A 19,039-nucleotide genomic window follows, 5' to 3' on the forward strand; every position below is an offset into this window, starting at 1 on the left:
TGATGAAGTACCTACTCTTTCATCCTCTGTCAGGGAAAAGAAAAAACAAGAATTGCAGAAATATTTGTAGCGTTTCTTACATTTGTACACTTCAAGCGTATAGTTTATGATGACTTCAGCAGAAATGTACATATTTGTCCATGAAAAAGCGCGGTTACACGTCTGTCGATTCCCCTTCAGATGCAGCATGTTTATGTGGTGGTTTGCGTGTGTGATTCTGCTTGTGTATATATTTACTCATCTGGGACATTCTCCAGCTCAGTTACATGATCTGTGTGTGTGTGTGTGTGTGTGTGTGTGTGTGTGTGTGTGTGTGTGTGTAGATTTTTGTAATAAGCTTCTTCATTCCCACTCTTTCCCCAGACACGGCACACGGTGTGCGGGTGAAGTTGCTGCAGCTGCAAACAACTCCCACTGCATTGTGGGAATTGCCTACAATGCCAGAATAGGAGGTGAGCGATATGTTATATTTGCACTTTATCAACAATGTTTGACATGACATCTCTTTCAGCAGAGACCTACGTCATAAGGATTTATTAGTGTCATTAAGAGTTAAGAACCTCTAATGCATTTCAAAGGATGCTGAAGAGAACTGCCACTGCTGAACTTTGTCTCTTCTGGTTTCACTGCTTTTGTGAATGTCATTAACCTATGCAGAGTTACTGGCTCACCCTAAATGTTAGGGTTTTTTTTTATATCTCATGCACATCATAATCTCACCGACAGATTAGCTGCTTCTGTTTATATTCATTATAAACCCGACAACTGAAATGTCATTAGACATCAAAGGACATCGTAGCACAAATGTGCTGTACATATGTGTCTCCTAATTCTTTAAAAATGTTATTAATGACATTTTCAAATATTTTTAATGTTGCATTAAAAAAATATCTTCCTTCAAGTTACAATTATAGATGAACACAGTATGACCAACTAGTGACACATGAATCGTTGTGCTCAACATGCCTCATTTAACACCTCTATGCCATATAAGCCATTTCGAGTCAGCTGCTCTTAAAAATAAAAACAAAAACACTGAATCATGTCTTGTTTTTAAACACTGGATGTTCCAGAAAACTTTGACCTATTCAGCTTTTGACTGTGCACACCAAACGCACAGTGAAGCATGGTGGAGGGAGCATCATTGTTTTGGGCTGCTTTGCATTTAATCTCTTGGATGCCTTAAAAATCACTGAGGGAATAAAGAATTCAAAGTTGTATAAAGAAGCAGCCCCAATAATTATTTCATGGAGGATGTTGCTGAAAGAGGATATAACTCGAGTTCACATCAGATTGAGAGCCTGAACTGTAATTACCGTAAATCCCGGACTACAGAGCGCACCTGATTAAAAGCCGCATGCTCTAATTTTAGAAAGAAAATCAATTTTGTACTTGTACAGGTCGCACCGGATTTTAAGCCGTATGCGTTTCACTTGTAATATGAGATACTTACACAGAAATATTATACGTGAGGATTTTTAACGTTTAATTTAATCCGTAAGGTAACATAAACGTTATGGTAACATACAAAATACATACTGCAAATGCTTTTTTTTCCTCGAACAGCGCCCGTAACACGGCTACCTTTAAGTATACGTACGTATCGGTAACACACAAATTACATTGCTTATGGTTTTTTTACGGAACAGTGCACACACAACATTACGTCTCTTAACAACCCGTAAAAATATATACCGTGTGTATATATACTACTTATCAATTTTATTGGTCTACTGTTACCAGGCAAAATGTTTTTGGCCGCATGAAAAAAAAATGCATTAGCCGCATGTCAGTATAAGCCGCAGTGTTCACAGTGTGGGGGAAAAAGTAGCGGCTTATGACCCGAAAACTACGGTAATCGGTGTGTTGAATGAAGGTTCAGCTATTTTTCTGTTATTAGTTTTGTTTTTTCACCAGTTGTTTGTTGAAACAGAATCAGGCTACGTGTTATGAGCAGTAATTCCATAGATGCTTGAAATTATAGAGGTTTTACAAACTTTTTACTTTTTATTTTTTCTTCTTCTTATTATTATTATTATTATTATAGCTTATTCTGTAGATTCTTGAGATATTGATCTAACTTGATCAAATGCATGCTTTATTTCTGTGTTTATGCATCAGGTGTGCGAATGCTGGATGGAGATGTAACGGACATGGTGGAGGCCAGATCTCTTAGCTTGAACCCACAGCACATCGACATCTATAGTGCCAGCTGGGGACCCGATGATGACGGAAAGACCGTGGATGGACCAGCAACTCTGGCCAGGCAGGCCTTTGACAATGGCATCCGCACGGTGGGTACACGTACACATGGACTCTCGTATACATGTAGAAACAAGTAAACATGTGATTCATTGTTTAAACAGGACTTTGGCATTAGTATTCATGTGGCAAGAAAAGATGTAAACACACACACAAAGACACACTCAAAGCAGATGTGCATTTCACGCTAATATAATTGTAGTCTAAGCTGCTTCCAGGCTATCTCTACCTGTGAAGCTCCTCCGGACATTAGAGAGCAGCTCTGCTCTATTAGCATATATTCATTTACATATTCATAGCCTGTTTTGCATAACTGCAAGCTGGTGTTGTGATGTCGGCTGAGTGGAGCGAAAAAGCAATATCAGAGGTTAAGTGGGGTGAAGTCATTTACTGGTTATGTCTCACAAATGTGCTCATTAACATTAAAAGTTTACTTTAGGTGGCTGTTTCCATTCTGGGCAAGCAGATGTTGACCTTTTGAGGGGTGATCCAGGGAGGGAGGGGAATCGGTGGGGCTGGTTGACTCTAGAAGATGAGAACGAAAGGCTCCTGTCGCAAAACAGGAAGGAAGGGAGAGAAGGAAAAGAGTGATGGAACAGGCTGTGAGTGTTAGAAGAACAGGCCAGCCTGTTGATGACAGGCTGGCCTTTAACATGAGGTGAAGTGAGGGGGATATCTGTCCCACTGGTATGGGTAGGGCACGTGTGTCCTTGCATGCCCACCAACCGTTTGAGCCTGACTGGAAATGGCATGTTTGTGAGTGTAACAAGTACTTGTGCATATCTTGAAGTGGCAGTTTATCACAGAGAGCCAAGGTGTTAGAAATAACACTGACAGCTGTGGGGAGATACCCTGGCTTGTCCCAGTTTAAATGCGATTGTTTGAATGGGAATTGTTGTTTTAGGTGTTAATCAGACTGCCTGTGTATATTTTGTAAGAGGGAAATCCCATTAACACATTTGCAGATTTTTTTTTCAATAGTTTTCTGAAGTGCTGTTTTAATTTGACTTGATCAGTTATTTTTTTAATGAATAGAACTTTTAATGAAGGTTATTTGTGGAGGTATTGCTTTTTTATTTTTCTCAGCTGCTAATGAATGCTGTTTATCCCGTGTATCGCCTCTCTCCTCTCCTTCATCGTCCTCTCTTCTTCTTTGTCCCCTTCTTTCTTTTCATAACTGCTCTTCAAAGCGCTCTCCGTCCCTCTCATCTGTCAGCATTTGCTCCTGTCTGATACCCTCCCTTCACAGAGGGCTTCGCTCGCTTATCGCTGCCTGACAGAAGCCCCCTTTTGAAGAACTCCATTCTACCTTTTATTCCTGGCTCTATGTCTGTGTGTGTCTGTGTGTGTTAGTGCGCTTATTGTGCGAGTGTGTCTTGACAAACGTTGTGAATTTTAGCACCCGTGTGTTTGTCAGAGATCTCTTCTGCTGACTCCTGGGTGAACTTTGACTGTGACATCCTCAGCGTGTCTCCGCTGGGTTCGCGGTGTAGATCAAAATTAGTTTGAACAAATGTGGAAGTATACCTTCTAACTGAAATGGTAAAAGAAAAAACTGAGGCAAAATTGTATTAATGTGAGTGTGAGGCTCACCCTTAACATGGGCTCTCCATTAGGAAGATTTTCTGAATACGACTGGGATTTTTTTTTTGTTTGTTTGTTGTTGTTTTTTTAAATGTTCTGAACACCAAGATTTGTATTTTCGGTTTGTGTTATGTTTATGTCCTGTGGCAAACTCTGGTCACATAGGGGGAAAAAAGTATTTCCTTACTGGCTGATGAATGGCTGCTAGCAGTTGCTGAATAAAATTCGTCACAAAGAGGTATACGGTGCTGCAGTGGATGCATACTTTGCTTTAGCGATCAGTGGTTGGCAGGGAGGGAGGAACTGACAGGTCTCTGACTTGCCTGCATGGCTCGGGCTTCGGGAGCTGATTTCACAGCCACTGGCAGCAACCTCCAGCACCCACTGACCAGTCAGTCGAAGAATGCAGTTTACTTATAACCGGTTGTTTTCAGATGGTTGAGGCGGTCTCTCTACGCCCATGTAACCAGGGCCTAAAATCTGGAAAACATGCACATAAAAAACTTCCCATCTTGAAGTCGTGAAGGCTTCCTTTCTGCCAAGCAATGCCCGTGATCTGTCGTCTGTATTTGTTCAGTGCTTTCTTTTCACATTATAATGTGACTGCTTTGATGTTTACGTGGCAATTTCAAAGAAAAGCCACAGAATACTAAGCAAAACACAGTATCTTTCTCTAGGATGTAACAAAATGGAAATGTTGAGTAGAGGGGAAAGACGGTGCATAAAAAAAAAAAAAAAGTAACAAGAAGCAACAAAAACGGAGTTGAAGGGTAGAAAATGTGGAATTAAGGGAATTGAAGAGCCTGAGTTACTGTTGATATGCAATTCCTTTTAATCATACAAAGTATTTGACAAATTTAAGTTTATAGTTTTTACTAATGAAGTGTAGTCAGACTTCAGACGTCATACAATGCAATGTACAGTTCAGGAAAGCGTGCATCTTTTTAATGTAATTTCCTGTAGCTCAATTATTGCAATTTAAAACGAACGTAATAGTTTCCAGTAACGTCTGTCAGTCAGTAAACGATGCTGCATGCTCTGCTGCAGTGACGTGACAAGACAGAAGTGAACCTCGCTCAGTCCAAGATCCTAAAAACCCTCACTTACACAGCATGGCTCCAAGCATTGCCAACATCTTTTTTTCTTTTTTTAGGTGGAGGCAGGCACACACATCCACAGTATTTGGCCAGTTAAAACATTATGATTACTAAACTTGGATCAGATAACATCAGTTCTGTTGCCAGACACCCACAAGATCGTTGAGGACTTTAACTGTCTGGCTTCTCTCTGATCTTTTTCTGCTCTTTTGCTGTTGCTGGTAAAGATTTGTTTTTTCTTTTTTCTTCAAGCAATTCTTCAATCTATCGCTTTCATTTTTAAAATACATTAAAAGATCATTTTAAAATAAAGCCAAAGGTCTAGCGGGCAGCAACTGCCTCCAAGTACAAAGACAATTTGAAGTCTTTTAATAAAAACCTTCTCTTGTTTCTTCTCCTGTCAGGGGAGAAAGGGCCGCGGCTCCATCTTTGTATGGGCTTCAGGAAACGGCGGGCGCAGCAGAGACCACTGCTCCTGTGACGGCTACACCAATTCCATCTACACCATCTCCATCTCCAGCACGGCTGAGAGCGGACGCAAGCCCTGGTATCTGGAGGAGTGCTCGTCTACACTGACCACCACTTACAGCAGCGGGGAGAACTACGACCGAAAGATTGTAAGTGCTGAGTGAAGGAAAATAAGCACCAATGGGTGATGACTGATGATTTCAGTTACGCACCAAACACCACACATTTATTTGTCCACATCCAAATGATCCAGTTTAGGTGATGTAAGCGTCTGGCTAGGATGCCTCCTGGGTGATGTGTTCTGGGTATGTCCTACCAGGAAGAGGCACTGGGGTAGACCCAGGACATGCTGGAGGGATTATGTATCTTGACTGGCCTGGGAATGCTTTGGTCTTCCCCTTCTCTTTTGCTCAGTCTGCTGCCATGGATGGCTGGATAGATGGAGGAAAACCCAGTATAGTATAATTTCAAATAAGCATACAGCATGGCTCCTGTGCACCTCCCAGGTGAAGTATTTCCAGGCATGACCTGCTGGTAGGAGACTCCAGGGTGGGCCCAGGACATGCTGCAGATGTTATTTCTCTCAGCTAGCTTGGGAACACATCTGTTTCTCCCAAAAGAGCTGAAGGAGGTGGATGGGGAAAGAGAGGTTTAGGCTTCTCTGCCTTTAATGCTGCCCCTTTAACAGAGTTAAATGATGGATGGATGGAGGTATGGTGCAGCATGATAAAAACTGACATGAACCTGGCCTCGTGTGTGCTTGTAGGTCCAGTTTTGTAGCCTTGTTTAACTCAGATCAACCACATCAGTCCCGCTGACCTGCTGGGATGAGCAGTGCCTGTTGGCCTCTTCGAGTTGGCTTGTCTGGCAGCGTCTTGTTGCATTCCTCATACTGATGCTACCACACACACACACACACACACACACACCCCTGAACACGCATGCTGTGTATGATTTATCGCTGGCTGTGTACTCTTTGTTCACAGTAGAACTTCATATATTTGATATATGAGTGTCAGCATATCTACTTGGGCACATACTGTCGACTCTAATACTATTGAACCACATTCTGTTCTCGTGTATATGTGTGTGTGTCTCTTCAGATAATCCCCCAAACTTTTCAGTCCAGAAAAGGTCCTTTGATGAGGGCTAAGACTGGAAGTTAGCCAGGCTTTCCTTGGCTAACTGACTGTCAAGCTGTCTGACTAGTTCGCTGCTTAAAGTCCATACAATCAAAGGGAACATGCAGCTTTTTAATAACACGTTTTTATGCTACTTTATACTTCTTACAGTGTTTTCCTTTCTTCTTTAACACTAAACTTATTCCCTGTGAATCTGGTGATTTTGTGTGCTTGCGTGTTGAGTGTGTGTGTGTGTGTGTGTGTGTGTGTGTGTGTGTGTGTGTGTGTGTGTGTGTGTGTGCGTGCGTGCGTTATCTATAGAAAGGCAGCGTATCAAAGCTGGAATGGTAGTTTAAAGAGTTTCAGGTGTGTCTAAATCCTGCTGATCCTCATGACTTCAATCTCTTCCCGTCTTTTTCTCCCTCTGGTCTTCCCGGTACTGTCATTGTTGATTCCTTTCCTCCACCTCTGTAATGCCCTTCTCATGGTTTCCTTCATTGTTTGCTTACGGCTTTCTGATTCCTCATCCTCTCTTTTATCATCTTTGACGTTGATTCATCATCCTGCGCCTGTCTCTTTGTTGCCTCTGACTCTCTTCACTTCTCTTTCCACAGATCACAACAGACCTGAGGCATCGGTGTACAGACAGTCACACAGGGACGTCAGCCTCAGCTCCCATGGCTGCTGCGATAATTGCTTTGGCCCTGGAGGCAAAGTAAGATCCACTTAACCTCATCCTTTCACTTCATCCCTTTGCCCTGTGCTCACCTTCTAATGCCTTCTTGTCCTCTGGCCTGTTTTGGTGTGTAAAAGGCACCACGTGAAGTTGCTCTCTTCTTTTTTTTTTTCTTTGTTTTTTTTTTTGTCAGAGTCAGCAGGACAGATGCATTTAATTACACGGAAATGCTGTCTTTCTTTTTATCAGCCCACATTTGTGAAGCTGTAAAGAGTTTTACAAGATGAGGTCATACTGGATAACAGATCATCTGCTTGTTTTCAGTTTCAGCGGCACATCTAGTGACGTGTAAACTTACTGTTGGATGGTGGGCCAGAAAAAAACGCGTGTGCCTGTTTTTGAATGTGCAATAAACTTTCATCCGTTCAGTGATGCATTCACATTTGCTGCTTCTGCACTTTAAGCTCAGCATATTTGTGAGTGTGCGTTGTGGTGAAAAAAAATGCATGAATACAGGATGCTTGTTAGCTGCTGTAAAGCCTGTTTGACTGTCAGAAATTTGCGTTGAACATCCACAGATATGTGACAAATTAAAAGAAAATCCAGTAGACCTTGGCATTGATTCTGCTGGATGGATGAGCACATTCCCTCATTAGAAGAGTGCTGCCAAACACATTGGTTTAAAATCTCCCCTTCAGGTTTAAATCTGGAGAGCTGGTGTGTTCAGTCACCCCCTCGTGCCCTGTTGATGGAGGCGTTATCACTGTAAACAACTTTGTATTTGTAATGACCTTGTAATTGTCCACTTCCTGCTGTGACAAAACAAATTTCCCACGTGTGGGACTAATAAAGGTTATCTTATCTTATCTTATCTTAATGACCTCTCCCTAATGCTACATTAACAGTGAGATGGCAGCACAACCAAAATTTTTGCAACAGTGTGCAGCAAACTTGGATCTCGCTGCTTTTGAAACGGTTGCTTTGAAGATGGGGACCAGGTCTGTGACTACGCTGGTGGTGTGTGATAGTGAAGGTGACCAAACGGCAATAAGACAATCAGTCTGCTGTCAGTTTGTGTTGCGTTATCTGCATTTTTTTTTCTTTTTGCAATAATATAGAGATTTAACCATGATAAGGTAAACATCTCTTTGTGTCTGCACACACAGGCATTCACATAAACTACTTGCATTCAGAGCCCAGTTCAAAGCCCACAGATGTGAAGCAAAAATTTAGAAATTCCTCCACAAATAGTGACGCAGCTGCTGCTGAATGACACAGGTGCTCAGCAACCTTCAGCTTTTTATATCCAAGTATATAAAGAATACAAGCAGTTGGCAACCAGTTGAATTGAGTCCACAATTAGAAGCAGACAACACACTCAGCATGTTAGTATGTTAGCACACTTTTGTTAAAAAATAAATTAGACAATAGTTATTTGCAAACCTTTGTCGACCTGTGTGAGAGTGATTGCAACCACACACTTACATCCAATCTCATTCTACTAGTGTGACCGAGCCATAACAGGTCAAGTGGACCCAAACTGTGCCAGCTAAATTAATTTGGCAGAATAAGGTCAACACTAAAGATTTACTGGATTTTTAAGCTATTTGTAACAAGCAGATAGGACATTTTGGGCGTCTTTTTCCCGGGGACTTTTTATTTTCTTTTTAGATTTGACTAAAGTGCCAATGTGAAGAAGTGAAATGAGAAAAATAGGAGACAGATATTAAGAACAAACAGGTTTTTCTTTGTTTTGTCCCCCAGTTGGTTTCAGTTAAGCGTTCATGTCTTCTCAAAGCCCTGGGTGCTCTGTGCTGGCCTGTTCTCACTTTAAACCTGTTGAGGGGCTCAGTGTGTGATACATTCATGAATTGGAAACAGTGCAGGTGCAGAGACTCTGAATTAGGCCCATCATCACATGTTGAGCGGCTCAGTTAGCTGAGGTCACTTCGTTTAACCTGGATAATCCAATCCAAATCCTCCCTGTAGAAAATATTCTCCGTTTCCAGGCAGTGCTGGACACATAAGCCTGTTTCCTCAACAAGATTATCACACACTGTTTCTTGTCTGCCTGCTTTCTTCTTTTGCTGGCATTCACGTCGTCTCTGTGGTACTTTCTCTGCCTTTACTATAGTCACAATGCTCTGTGTTCTTACTCCTCCAAAATCTTTTTTTTCCCTCCATGCCTATTTATTCAAAAAGGATAGGATGAAAGACGAAAAGGGTAAACTGTTTAGAAAAAGTCTGTCTCGTACTGATCATATCGGCTCTTATCTGGTGAATGAGGGCGAGCAAACTCTGTGATAAACACATCAAGATGCCCTTATGCTAGACTTCACTACAATCTCCGTTTTGAGGCAATCTTTGTTGGTATGAGCAAAGATTGGAATGGGAAACTTCAGAAAACTGCCCCATGTGATGTTCTCTGTGGATTTTGCCAAGTTTAAGATGTTTCAGTGAGTGCTAGATTTAGCACGGCAAGCTTTTTAAAGCAAGCTTTGTGTCCTTAAAATGGAGAAACGTTAGAGAGAGTGAACGTGGAGACCAAAGGCTTCACTGACGAAAGAACAAGAAATGAGAATGAGCTGCCTGACATATGAACCTCATCTACTGGGAGATTTTAAGAAACCAAAACAGGGACAGATGGATTTCAGTCGTGTCCCCCCCCCCCCCCCCCCCCCCCACATTTTCAGATTTAAAATTAAAGAGAGTGGCATGAAAAACTGTATCACTGGACTGAAGTAAGAGTAGAAAATAGATGGAGTCTTAGTGTTTTGCTTCACCCACTTCTCGTTCTTCTGTCACTGTGCTTTTAGCTGTCTCCCTTCAGATTGCCCCTGTGTGTTTTCAGCCATAATTACGCTTGAGAGAAGCACCAAGAAACCTATATTAGATGTCTGATTTGCTGCCGGTTTCCCCCAGCATGTGAGCTGTTCCATTAATTAGTATTGGCTTGTTTATGGGAAGGCAGTCATGGCCTAGATAACGATGCCAAAGTCACTTTTAATTAATGACCATAAAACATTTATGGACCCATAATTACACACTGGCAGCTAAGCCTATTAATATTGATCTGACCATTAATTATTCTGACTTTTCATTGGACTTATTTGTGCTGCCATCCCTTATTTATTTCTTACTTGACTTTATTTTAAGACATTAGGTCTGTTCTACAATTACAAGTCTGGCCTCATCGAGAGCATTAGTGAGTTTTGGGCATGTGTAACAGCTTGTAAATGTCTTGTTGCATTCTTGGCATTGTGGGGATTTCTTTTCTCTGGATTTTATTAGAAATTTAAAAAGGGGAAAAAAGAGAAAATGTGTTGTAAAATCTCCTTTTTTTGTCTAATCGTCCTCATGTCCTGCAAAAAGTGCTTAAACTATAAACTCTTATAACTAAGTGAATTTGATTATATTTTCCGTGGTGTCAGCTGTAGGTTAGTGAAGTCCTGTCTTAAGACCTCGAGCTGAGGAAGTTGAACACCATCTTGATGCTTTGTGCCTAACGTGCTTTCTAAAGGGTGGATCTGACTGAGATGCTCATTGACACTTCCTGCTCATATAGTAGAGACTTGCCAATCCCGACGGAGCCTTGCCCTAAACCATAACATAATTTATCACCTACTTTACTCCAATTTGGGCCATAATTCACAAACTAAACATCACACTGGAATTAAATAAGACACAAAAATGATGATAAAGACCCATTAACCCATCAGGAGATTATTTATTGAGCTCTTATGACAGGGGGCAGAGGGGAGATTTTCTAAGATGCTAACCAATCAGGGGGTTCAACCTCTGCTGGCAATCATAAATAATGCAGGTTTAAGGCGCTACTACTAGAGACATTATTAGAGGGGCGTTCAAAGTCAAAGAATGTGAAATTAAAATCTATGGGAGGATTCCTCAGCAGCAAAGATGGAGGTAGAAGTCGACGTATCAGAGGAGAAACAAAGATACATTTTTGGCGACTTTTGAAATTGAACATAAACAGGATGCTTCAAATAATTTCTCATCTAAGTCTCTGAAGGCGTTTCTAAGCCGTACCTTCAGACTTCCTTCTAGAAAGATTTTGTTTCTGCATTGGTTTTACTGATCAGACCCAGAAACTGTGTCCATCTTTTATATTAAATCAGCGTTTTGAAAGAAAGAAATGCTGGACAGATTTTTTTTTTCTAAGCTCTTAAAAGATTTTTTTTATTTATTTATTTTTAAGTAAGTATTCTAGGGTTTGCTTGGGTCCAAGTTGGAACCTGACGAGTGTGGAATTTTTAAGACTTAAAAAAATTGGATATTAAAAAATCTTTTTGTTCCTGATGAGACACATGAAACATAAACATTCATCACATGTATTTTATTTTTAAAGTTTTTTTTATTTTCTTGTTTATGCTCTGCCCTGCTTGGATCAGCTGGTTGTTGTGTTTTTTGGGGTTCCAATAGGGGTAAGGGGGGTAGACAATATGGCCCCCAAATTATATCACATTTTAAGAAAATTAGCAGTAACAATATTTCTGAATGAATATTTAAAAATGTAGTGAATGTTTTATCAATGCTTTTAGCTTGTAGGCAGTAACTTTATAAATGTGAGTAATGTTTATCAATGAGCTTCTGTTACCACTGACACACTTCAACATTTAAAGTGTGAATCTATTGAAACAAGCTGCCAGCAGCAGTCTACTGTAGTGTTTTTACATGGAAATGAAAACAGCTGCATGACACTTATGATTAGCAATAACTAAAGTAGCTCAAACTTCTAACAAAATTGTCACACAATAAAACCCACAAACATTTTCTACCTGGGATGTTGGAGCTTTTTAACGAACTGCTTATAGTCCTGCTTTACCAAGCAAGCGTCAGTTTGTCACTGTTTGCTCTTTCTGTCATGTGGAGCACAGCTAGCAAGCGCTACAGTGGGGTCATTTGTTTACATTTGAGTCGCACAGCACCAGCCGCTAGCACCTCCTCTGTGGCTTGGTTGTTTTTTTTTTTTGTTTTTTTTTTTATTTTATCTATATTTATTTATTTATTTATTTGCTGGTTATTTGCTATGCTGGTTTGTTACACAATGTTTTGTTTGCCTGACCTGATTGGTGCACTATCAGGATGAATAAGTATACGAGGTAAACCGTTAGGAAGAGTTAATCTATCTTGCATTCATTCTAATAAGTAAGCCATTAGCGACAAACACAGGTTACCATCAGTGTTGCTTTCCTCCTTGGAGGCATATATCACAGGCATAGCCAGTTGGCGGTGAAACAAAACTCTGTACAGCAGGTTTCACAGACCGCAGGTAGCTCCTCTAATGTTAGCAACTCAACAAGCCTCGTTCCTGTCTATATCTGCCCGAAATTGGGGCAGATATCGGTCTATTTTGTTAGGCTCTAACACTAAAATGTGAGGTTGAAAGCCTAAAATCATAGTTTTAGGTCAAAAGCTTTGGGGAATTGCAAATTCTGGAGGTCTCAGATGGTGAGGGAGTGACATGAGGGGAGAGAACAGAGCATCTGGCCAGCATATGAGATGGAAGGGAATCCCAGGAAACTTGGTGACCCACTTCTTCCTGGTTTTTTTTCCTTTAATGTAACATTTGGACATCAAAGGAGTTGAGACACATGGCTGCCATCCTGTAATGGATCTCACGTGAGATCTAAGAAACTAGAGACGGAACAAGCATCTACGCCCTCTGTAATTTTCTCTCTCAGTAATTTTCCACCTACTGTATATTCATTTTTCTTTACCTACATTTCGTCTTTCTGCTTTGTTTTTTTTAACCCGCTTCACCTTTTGTACTGGATTTGTTTTTCCCAACGTTCCTTTCATCTAGCCAACGGCCGCCTCTTCCTCCCCTCCCCGCCACGATGATGTCTGATTGTTAACTCTCACAACAAAGATCTGTCTGTCTGTCTTTATCTCCATTCTGCCTTTTTTAATGTCTAATCAACGTTATCATTCCTGGATAACTTCCTGCTTTTGTGAAGGCAGTTCAAATATTTAGCGGTAGTGTAGGACAGCTAAGCAAAGTTTCTTCTTCTTTTTTTCGTTAATAAATCGATGGATTTCTTTTTATTTGTGTTTTCCTCTGCTAGTCCTCTGCTATCATGGAGAGACGTTCAGCATATCATTGTGAAAACCTCTAGAGCCGGACACCTCAGCGCTCCTGACTGGAAGACGAATGCTGCTGGTTACAATGGTAAACACTCACTCACTCACTCACTCACTCAGACGTAAATGAAAGCAGTAAAATTCTTGAATCTCTGTTGCATCCAAACCTGTTTACTTCTTGCTCAAAAAGAGAGCATCGAAATATATCTGCTTATGAATTCAGACCATCTACCACAGTGTTTTCTCAACCATGAACCACATTGAATTTCAATATCTTATCAGTGCCTCTACACAATAAAAATAATCGGTTACAAGTCCTATGTGACTGATTTTAATTAATTTTCAAGAAGTTCACTGAGCGGTGTTTGAAGTCTGGATGGGTGATAATCATTAAAAAACGTCTTTGAAATAAAGTTGATTTAACTTAATTGGAATTTGTCTTTATAAAGCTGACTTTTTGCCCCCCCTAGAAGTGTTTGATATTTGTTTGAGGCTTTTGATTTACTGCTGGGAATCTGCGCTTCTTCGTTTCATACCGCCAGAATATCAAACAAACAAATAAACGTTACACAGAACAGAGCCAGTAGAGCTTTCACATAAAGCTTCCTTTGAGCTGTTTCTCTAGCAGGTGGAGCTGACGGTAAAGGTAAAAAGGAAACGTAACAGCTCTGTGTTAGAAAAGTCAGATCAGTTTGAACACAGGAGGATGATGTAAGGAATTTCTTTTTCAGCAGATCTTATCTTAACTAACCAATTACTGCATTGTGAAAATGTATATTTTTATTAGATTATTCTGAAGGCGGCTGATGAGAAGTTTCCAAAAATGTCTTGTTCTTGCTTGCTTAAGTACGGCGCTGCCAGCTGCCATCTGTCAGGGTCCATGTGGTGGGTGCTATTTTGTAACTTTGAGTGCGTACCTGTGTGTGTGTGTGTGTGTGTGTGTGTGTGTGTGTGTATTATTGTGTGTGTGTTGGAGAGAAACCAAGAGAGGGAGAACTAAGGGTCAGCCAAGCTGCAGGCCCAGTGTGCCTGGAGATTTTCCAAGTGACAGAGGAGAGGAGGAGGGGTGAGGAAGTATGAAAGGAATTCATATTTGATTAGCTGTACATATAAGCAGTCTTATTTTTTTCTAACTCTTTTCTGACTAAGAGGGGCATTTAAAACGTACATGATAGAGTTTCACTTTGGTTGACGCGTTCTGATTCTTCTCGGGCAACAATTGTAGGACTCTAAAAGCAACTACACTCATCGGCCACTATATTAGGCACACCTCTTCATGAACACATTAACATATTTAATCAGGCAATCACATGCTCAGTTTTGAGGTGTAGGTGTGGTTAAGATGACCTGCTTAAGTTCACAATGAGCATCACAATGAGGAACAAGGTGATTTAACCCTTTATCACCCAAGTGTTATAGCGGCGTCTGGACTAATTCTCATCTGTCAGGAAGCATCTGAATTTTCCCGCTAGACCAAAATTGTTGAGGAGCTATGGTTATGTGAAGCACGTACAATTTAAATGGAGCTTTTTTTTTTTTTTTCTTTTTTCTTTTTGTTGTTTGTCTTCAGACACCCGTACTTGGTGAAAGCTTTGTGCTACTGTGACACATCAGACATAACCTCAAAAGTCATCTTCTCTTCTTTATGAAACCGCTTGCCTTTTATTATGGTCATTTGAAGACTGGTTATGAGATTGACCGATGGTTTAAAAACAAAAAACAGGAGCTAGGTGACTTTGAATGTGGCGTAGTGCTTCAAAAAAAAGAAAATATCCAGGGAGTTGTAGTTGTCTGGGTAAAAATACCTTGTTGATGTCAGAGAGGACTGGTCAGACTGCTTTGACCTGATAGGAAGGCAACAGTGACTCAAATAAACCCCTCTTTCGTCCAACCTGGTGCTACCCAGTGAGGCCAGATTCTGTAAAAGGATGTTGACGCCGATGTTGTACTGTGGCTGCTTAAAAACGCAAAATCTTCTTAAGGAGCTTTAAGATGTAACCCTCTTCTGACAAACTGTTCGTAGCCAAAAACAATCGAATAAATCGGCCTGACTACCTGTGACTTTCTGCTGTTTCCTGCAGTCAGCCACCTGTATGGTTTCGGCCTGATGGATGCCGAGGCGATGGTGAAGGAGGCGGAGCGATGGAAGCAAGTTCCCACTCAACATGTTTGTGTGGAGAGTGCAGACCGACAAATCAGGTAAAACATAAGGCAGGTTGCATAATCTCTTATAAGTCATAAGTATGTGGACAAAACACTTGAAGCAGATTCGAGATCAGACTTTGGGAACCTGGCTGCAGGAATTTTACTCCGTTCAGTCACAAAAGCATCATTAAACTCTGTAAGCTGATGAGCGATGTTCGTAGTTGGTATTCCAAAATGATCCCTAAGGAAGCACGGGATATGGGAAACAGCCTCCCCCAACTGTTGCTACAAAGCTGGAGTGATCCAGCTTTGTAGCAACAGTTTTAAAAGAGCTTTAAAATTTCGCCAATTAAATTAAAAGCTTGGTGTTCCTGCATTAAATAATCATGGATGTCTACTGCTAGGGTGATTTGTTAAAAGAGTATATGTATATGTACAGTTTCTATGACACAAAGGAATCTGATCCCATCTAGTGTCCTCATATACCAACAAGTCTTATTAAATATGCTTTCATTCTGGCTAAGTCAGATTTTGTAAGCTGTTGTGAGAGCCCCTGCCGCCCCCACTCTTTGTTTCAATCTGTTCCCCCCTCTCAGTTGTACTGTCTTTCTATTTTCTTTCTTATTTCTTTCTCTCTCTGGTGTTTTGCACTGGCATGTGTTTCAGAGTGCAGTTGTGCAAGCTGTACCTTGATAGGGGCCAAGCATTAGTTCTGGCAGGGTGGTTCTCACATAAGACCTTTACTATGTGTGTGTGTGTGTGTGTATGTACACACACACGCATATGTGCACACACTTGCATAGAGAGAGCCAGGGCTTCACTTGTTATTCTTGATGCAGCTGGAAGCCTGAGCTCTGTTCTGTGTTAGGCAGGCTGGCTGAACTTGGGCCCCGAACTGGTTTGCTTTCAGTTGAAGGCTCAGTGGCCAGCGACTGCACCATTATCACTGTCATTCTGTCTGTTCTGCACCAGTGCACAAGCCAGCCCATATGAGGCTTATGTAAAAGTCTAACTCCTGTCGGAGGCTGTTGTGTTAAGCAATCCTTACTGGTGGGTAATGAAGAAATATATGTGCTGTGAATGGGATTAAAGCATTGTTTTTGAACAGAAGTAACACTTCCATTAAGCCACAATAAGAAGAAAGTAAGCAATCACCAGAAACAAAAGGCGTTGTATTGTTTTTTGTTTTTTTTGCTTCTGAAGTGAAGGCAAAACAATCATAAAAGTTTTATCTGTGACACATTTTCAAATCTGGATTCGTCCCAAAAGGAGCGAAACGACCTCCTCCATAAACCCAAGAGTTTGTTTAAAAATAAAGAAAAGACGACAGCAGGCACACATGTGCAGTTAGTTTGCTGCCACATCTCTCTGGGCGTGTATTCTGTGCTTCTAGTGCAACTTGCGACATAAGTGCAGTCATCACCTCACTGCTGTGCTCCCACACACCCTCTGGCTGGCCCCTCTGACCACGTTTGGTAATGTCTGTCTGCAGCTGATCTCAGCACCACTTGGAGTATGCAGCAGGAAAACTGCATGATCCGAGTGCAATCAGACTGGTGGTAATCAGCCGTGCATCTGCTCGGTCCCAGCACGCACGGTTCAGCTATCTGTGCGGTGTCATAGAGCAGAGCTGTTCTGTCGGCTCCAGACTCCCCAGATGTTACCGCTGACCGCTTTCCAAATGGTCATCAAAACGGACATTCAGTGTGTTCACTGTTATTCGCTCCATCTAATCTGCTTCACCACCAACAGTTGTTTCTGTTTTGTACTTTATGTAAAAGTATTTGCGTCAATTAGCTGCTCAGACTTCCATTATGGAAACGCTCAGATAGAGATGAGGGACAAATGGAAAGATTATCGTAGATTATTTTCCTCTCCGCATTCAGGAAAACGTGTGCTGCTCATGTGCTGCTTTTAATTATAAATCGCCGTCGTTCCTTTCTTCACCGCTCTAACCGATGTGAGACAGATTAATTTAACGTACCAGCTCGGGTAATTTAAGCAGCATTTCTCAGCGGAAATCATTACTTTCATCTTGGTGGCCAGTGTTGGTCTTTTGCAAACACATCAGTCACAACAAATTGATGTTTTTTAGCAGTAATTAATAATCAGCAGACCAGCATTAATTACACGGTCTGAACAGCCAAAGCTGATTATTTTTATTAATGGAATAAGCCACTTTGTTACTGTTGTTCTCAATCAATTATCGAGCCAAATGCGAGGAAGTGTCGCTCCTGGAATCGCTTTTGATATCACGGGCTAGTTTGTAATTGCCTCGGGGCAATTTTACTGGCAAAGATGAACATCTGTACCGCATGGCTTCATAACTAGAAAATGTCGTGGTCGTGATTGCAACGCTTAAAACTGAATCTTTCAAAAAAGTTTCCAATATGGAAAGGTTCTCAGAGCATGTGCTGACGAACTGACCGGAGTCTTCACTAAAATCTTCAACCTTTCCTTGTCATCAAACACCGTCCCGCCCTGCCTCAAAACCTCCACCATCATCCCCATCGCCAAGAAGACAGCTGTGGCCAGCCCAAATGACTACAGGCCTGTTGCACTTACGCCTGTAGTGATGAAGTGCTTTGAGAGACTGGTCTGTCAGCACATCAGGGCCGGTCTGCCTCCCACTCTGGACCCCCACCAATTTGCCTACAGGACAAATCGTTCCACCGAGGACGCTATCACCATAGCGCTCCACACTGCGCTGAGTCACCTGGAGCACCGAGGAAGCTATGTGAGAATGCTCTTTCTGGACTTCAGCTCAGCATTCAATCATATCATCCCGGAGATCCTGGTCCAGAAACTGTCTCACCTGGGACTCTCCACCCCCATCTGCCTCTGGATCAAGGACTTCCTGACAAATAGACCACAGTCTGTCAGACTCGGCCCCCACCGGTCCAGCACCATCACACTCAGCACCGGGTCTCCACAAGGATGTGTTTTGAGTCCCCTCCTGTTTACGCTCTACACATCCGACTGCTCCCCTACCCATCTCTCAAACACCATCATAAAGTTCGCGGATGACACCACAGTGGTTGGACTCATCTCAAGGGGGGATGAGTCGGACTACAGAGATGAGGTCAACAGACTGACTGAGTGGTGTTCAGTTAACAACCTCCAACTGAACACCACGAAAACTAAAGAACTTATCTTGGACTTCAGGAAGGGCAGAGCAGACCCGGCCCCACTTTACATTCACGGGAGCTGTGTGGAGAGGGTACACTCCATGAGGTTTCTGGGCGTGCAGATCTCTGATGATCTCTCCTGGACTGCAAATACTACAGCGGTGGTTAAAAAGGCCCAGCAGCGTCTCCACTTTCTGAGAGTGCTCAGGAGGAACAACCTGGAGGAGAGGCTGCTGGTGACATTTTACAGAGCCACCATAGAGAGCATCCTAACGTACGGCATAACAACATGGTATGCAGGGTGCTCAGCTGCAGACAGGAAAGTACTGCAGAGGGTCATCAACACAGCCCAGAAGATCACTGGCTGCTCTCTGCCCAGCCTGGAGGTCACTGCAAACTCTCGGTACCTCAGCAGAGCTGGCAATATCATCAAGGACCACTCTCACCCCAGCAACC

General features: G+C 41.9%; 1 protein-coding gene across 2 annotated transcripts in view; it reads left to right on the forward strand.

The window, feature by feature from the left end:
- The window catches only part of pcsk5b (proprotein convertase subtilisin/kexin type 5b), a 94,746-nt gene that overhangs the window by 36,397 nt on the left and 39,310 nt on the right, over positions 1 to 19,039 (forward strand). For both annotated transcript variants that reach the window (XM_085475530.1, XM_085475529.1), the window contains exons 6-11: positions 364 to 452; positions 2,122 to 2,294; positions 5,348 to 5,560; positions 7,147 to 7,247; positions 13,295 to 13,398; positions 15,392 to 15,509. In XM_085475530.1, coding sequence (XP_085331656.1) covers positions 364 to 452; positions 2,122 to 2,294; positions 5,348 to 5,560; positions 7,147 to 7,247; positions 13,295 to 13,398; positions 15,392 to 15,509 — 798 coding nt within the window. The remainder of the gene's footprint in view (positions 1 to 363; positions 453 to 2,121; positions 2,295 to 5,347; positions 5,561 to 7,146; positions 7,248 to 13,294; positions 13,399 to 15,391; positions 15,510 to 19,039) is intronic.

This window comes from Copadichromis virginalis, linkage group LG12 (assembly GCF_057382275.1).
Source record: "Copadichromis virginalis isolate Kocher_CV1m ecotype Utaka linkage group LG12, C_Virginalis_male_GT1.1, whole genome shotgun sequence".
In the NCBI taxonomy this organism is placed as follows: domain Eukaryota; kingdom Metazoa; phylum Chordata; class Actinopteri; order Cichliformes; family Cichlidae; genus Copadichromis; species Copadichromis virginalis.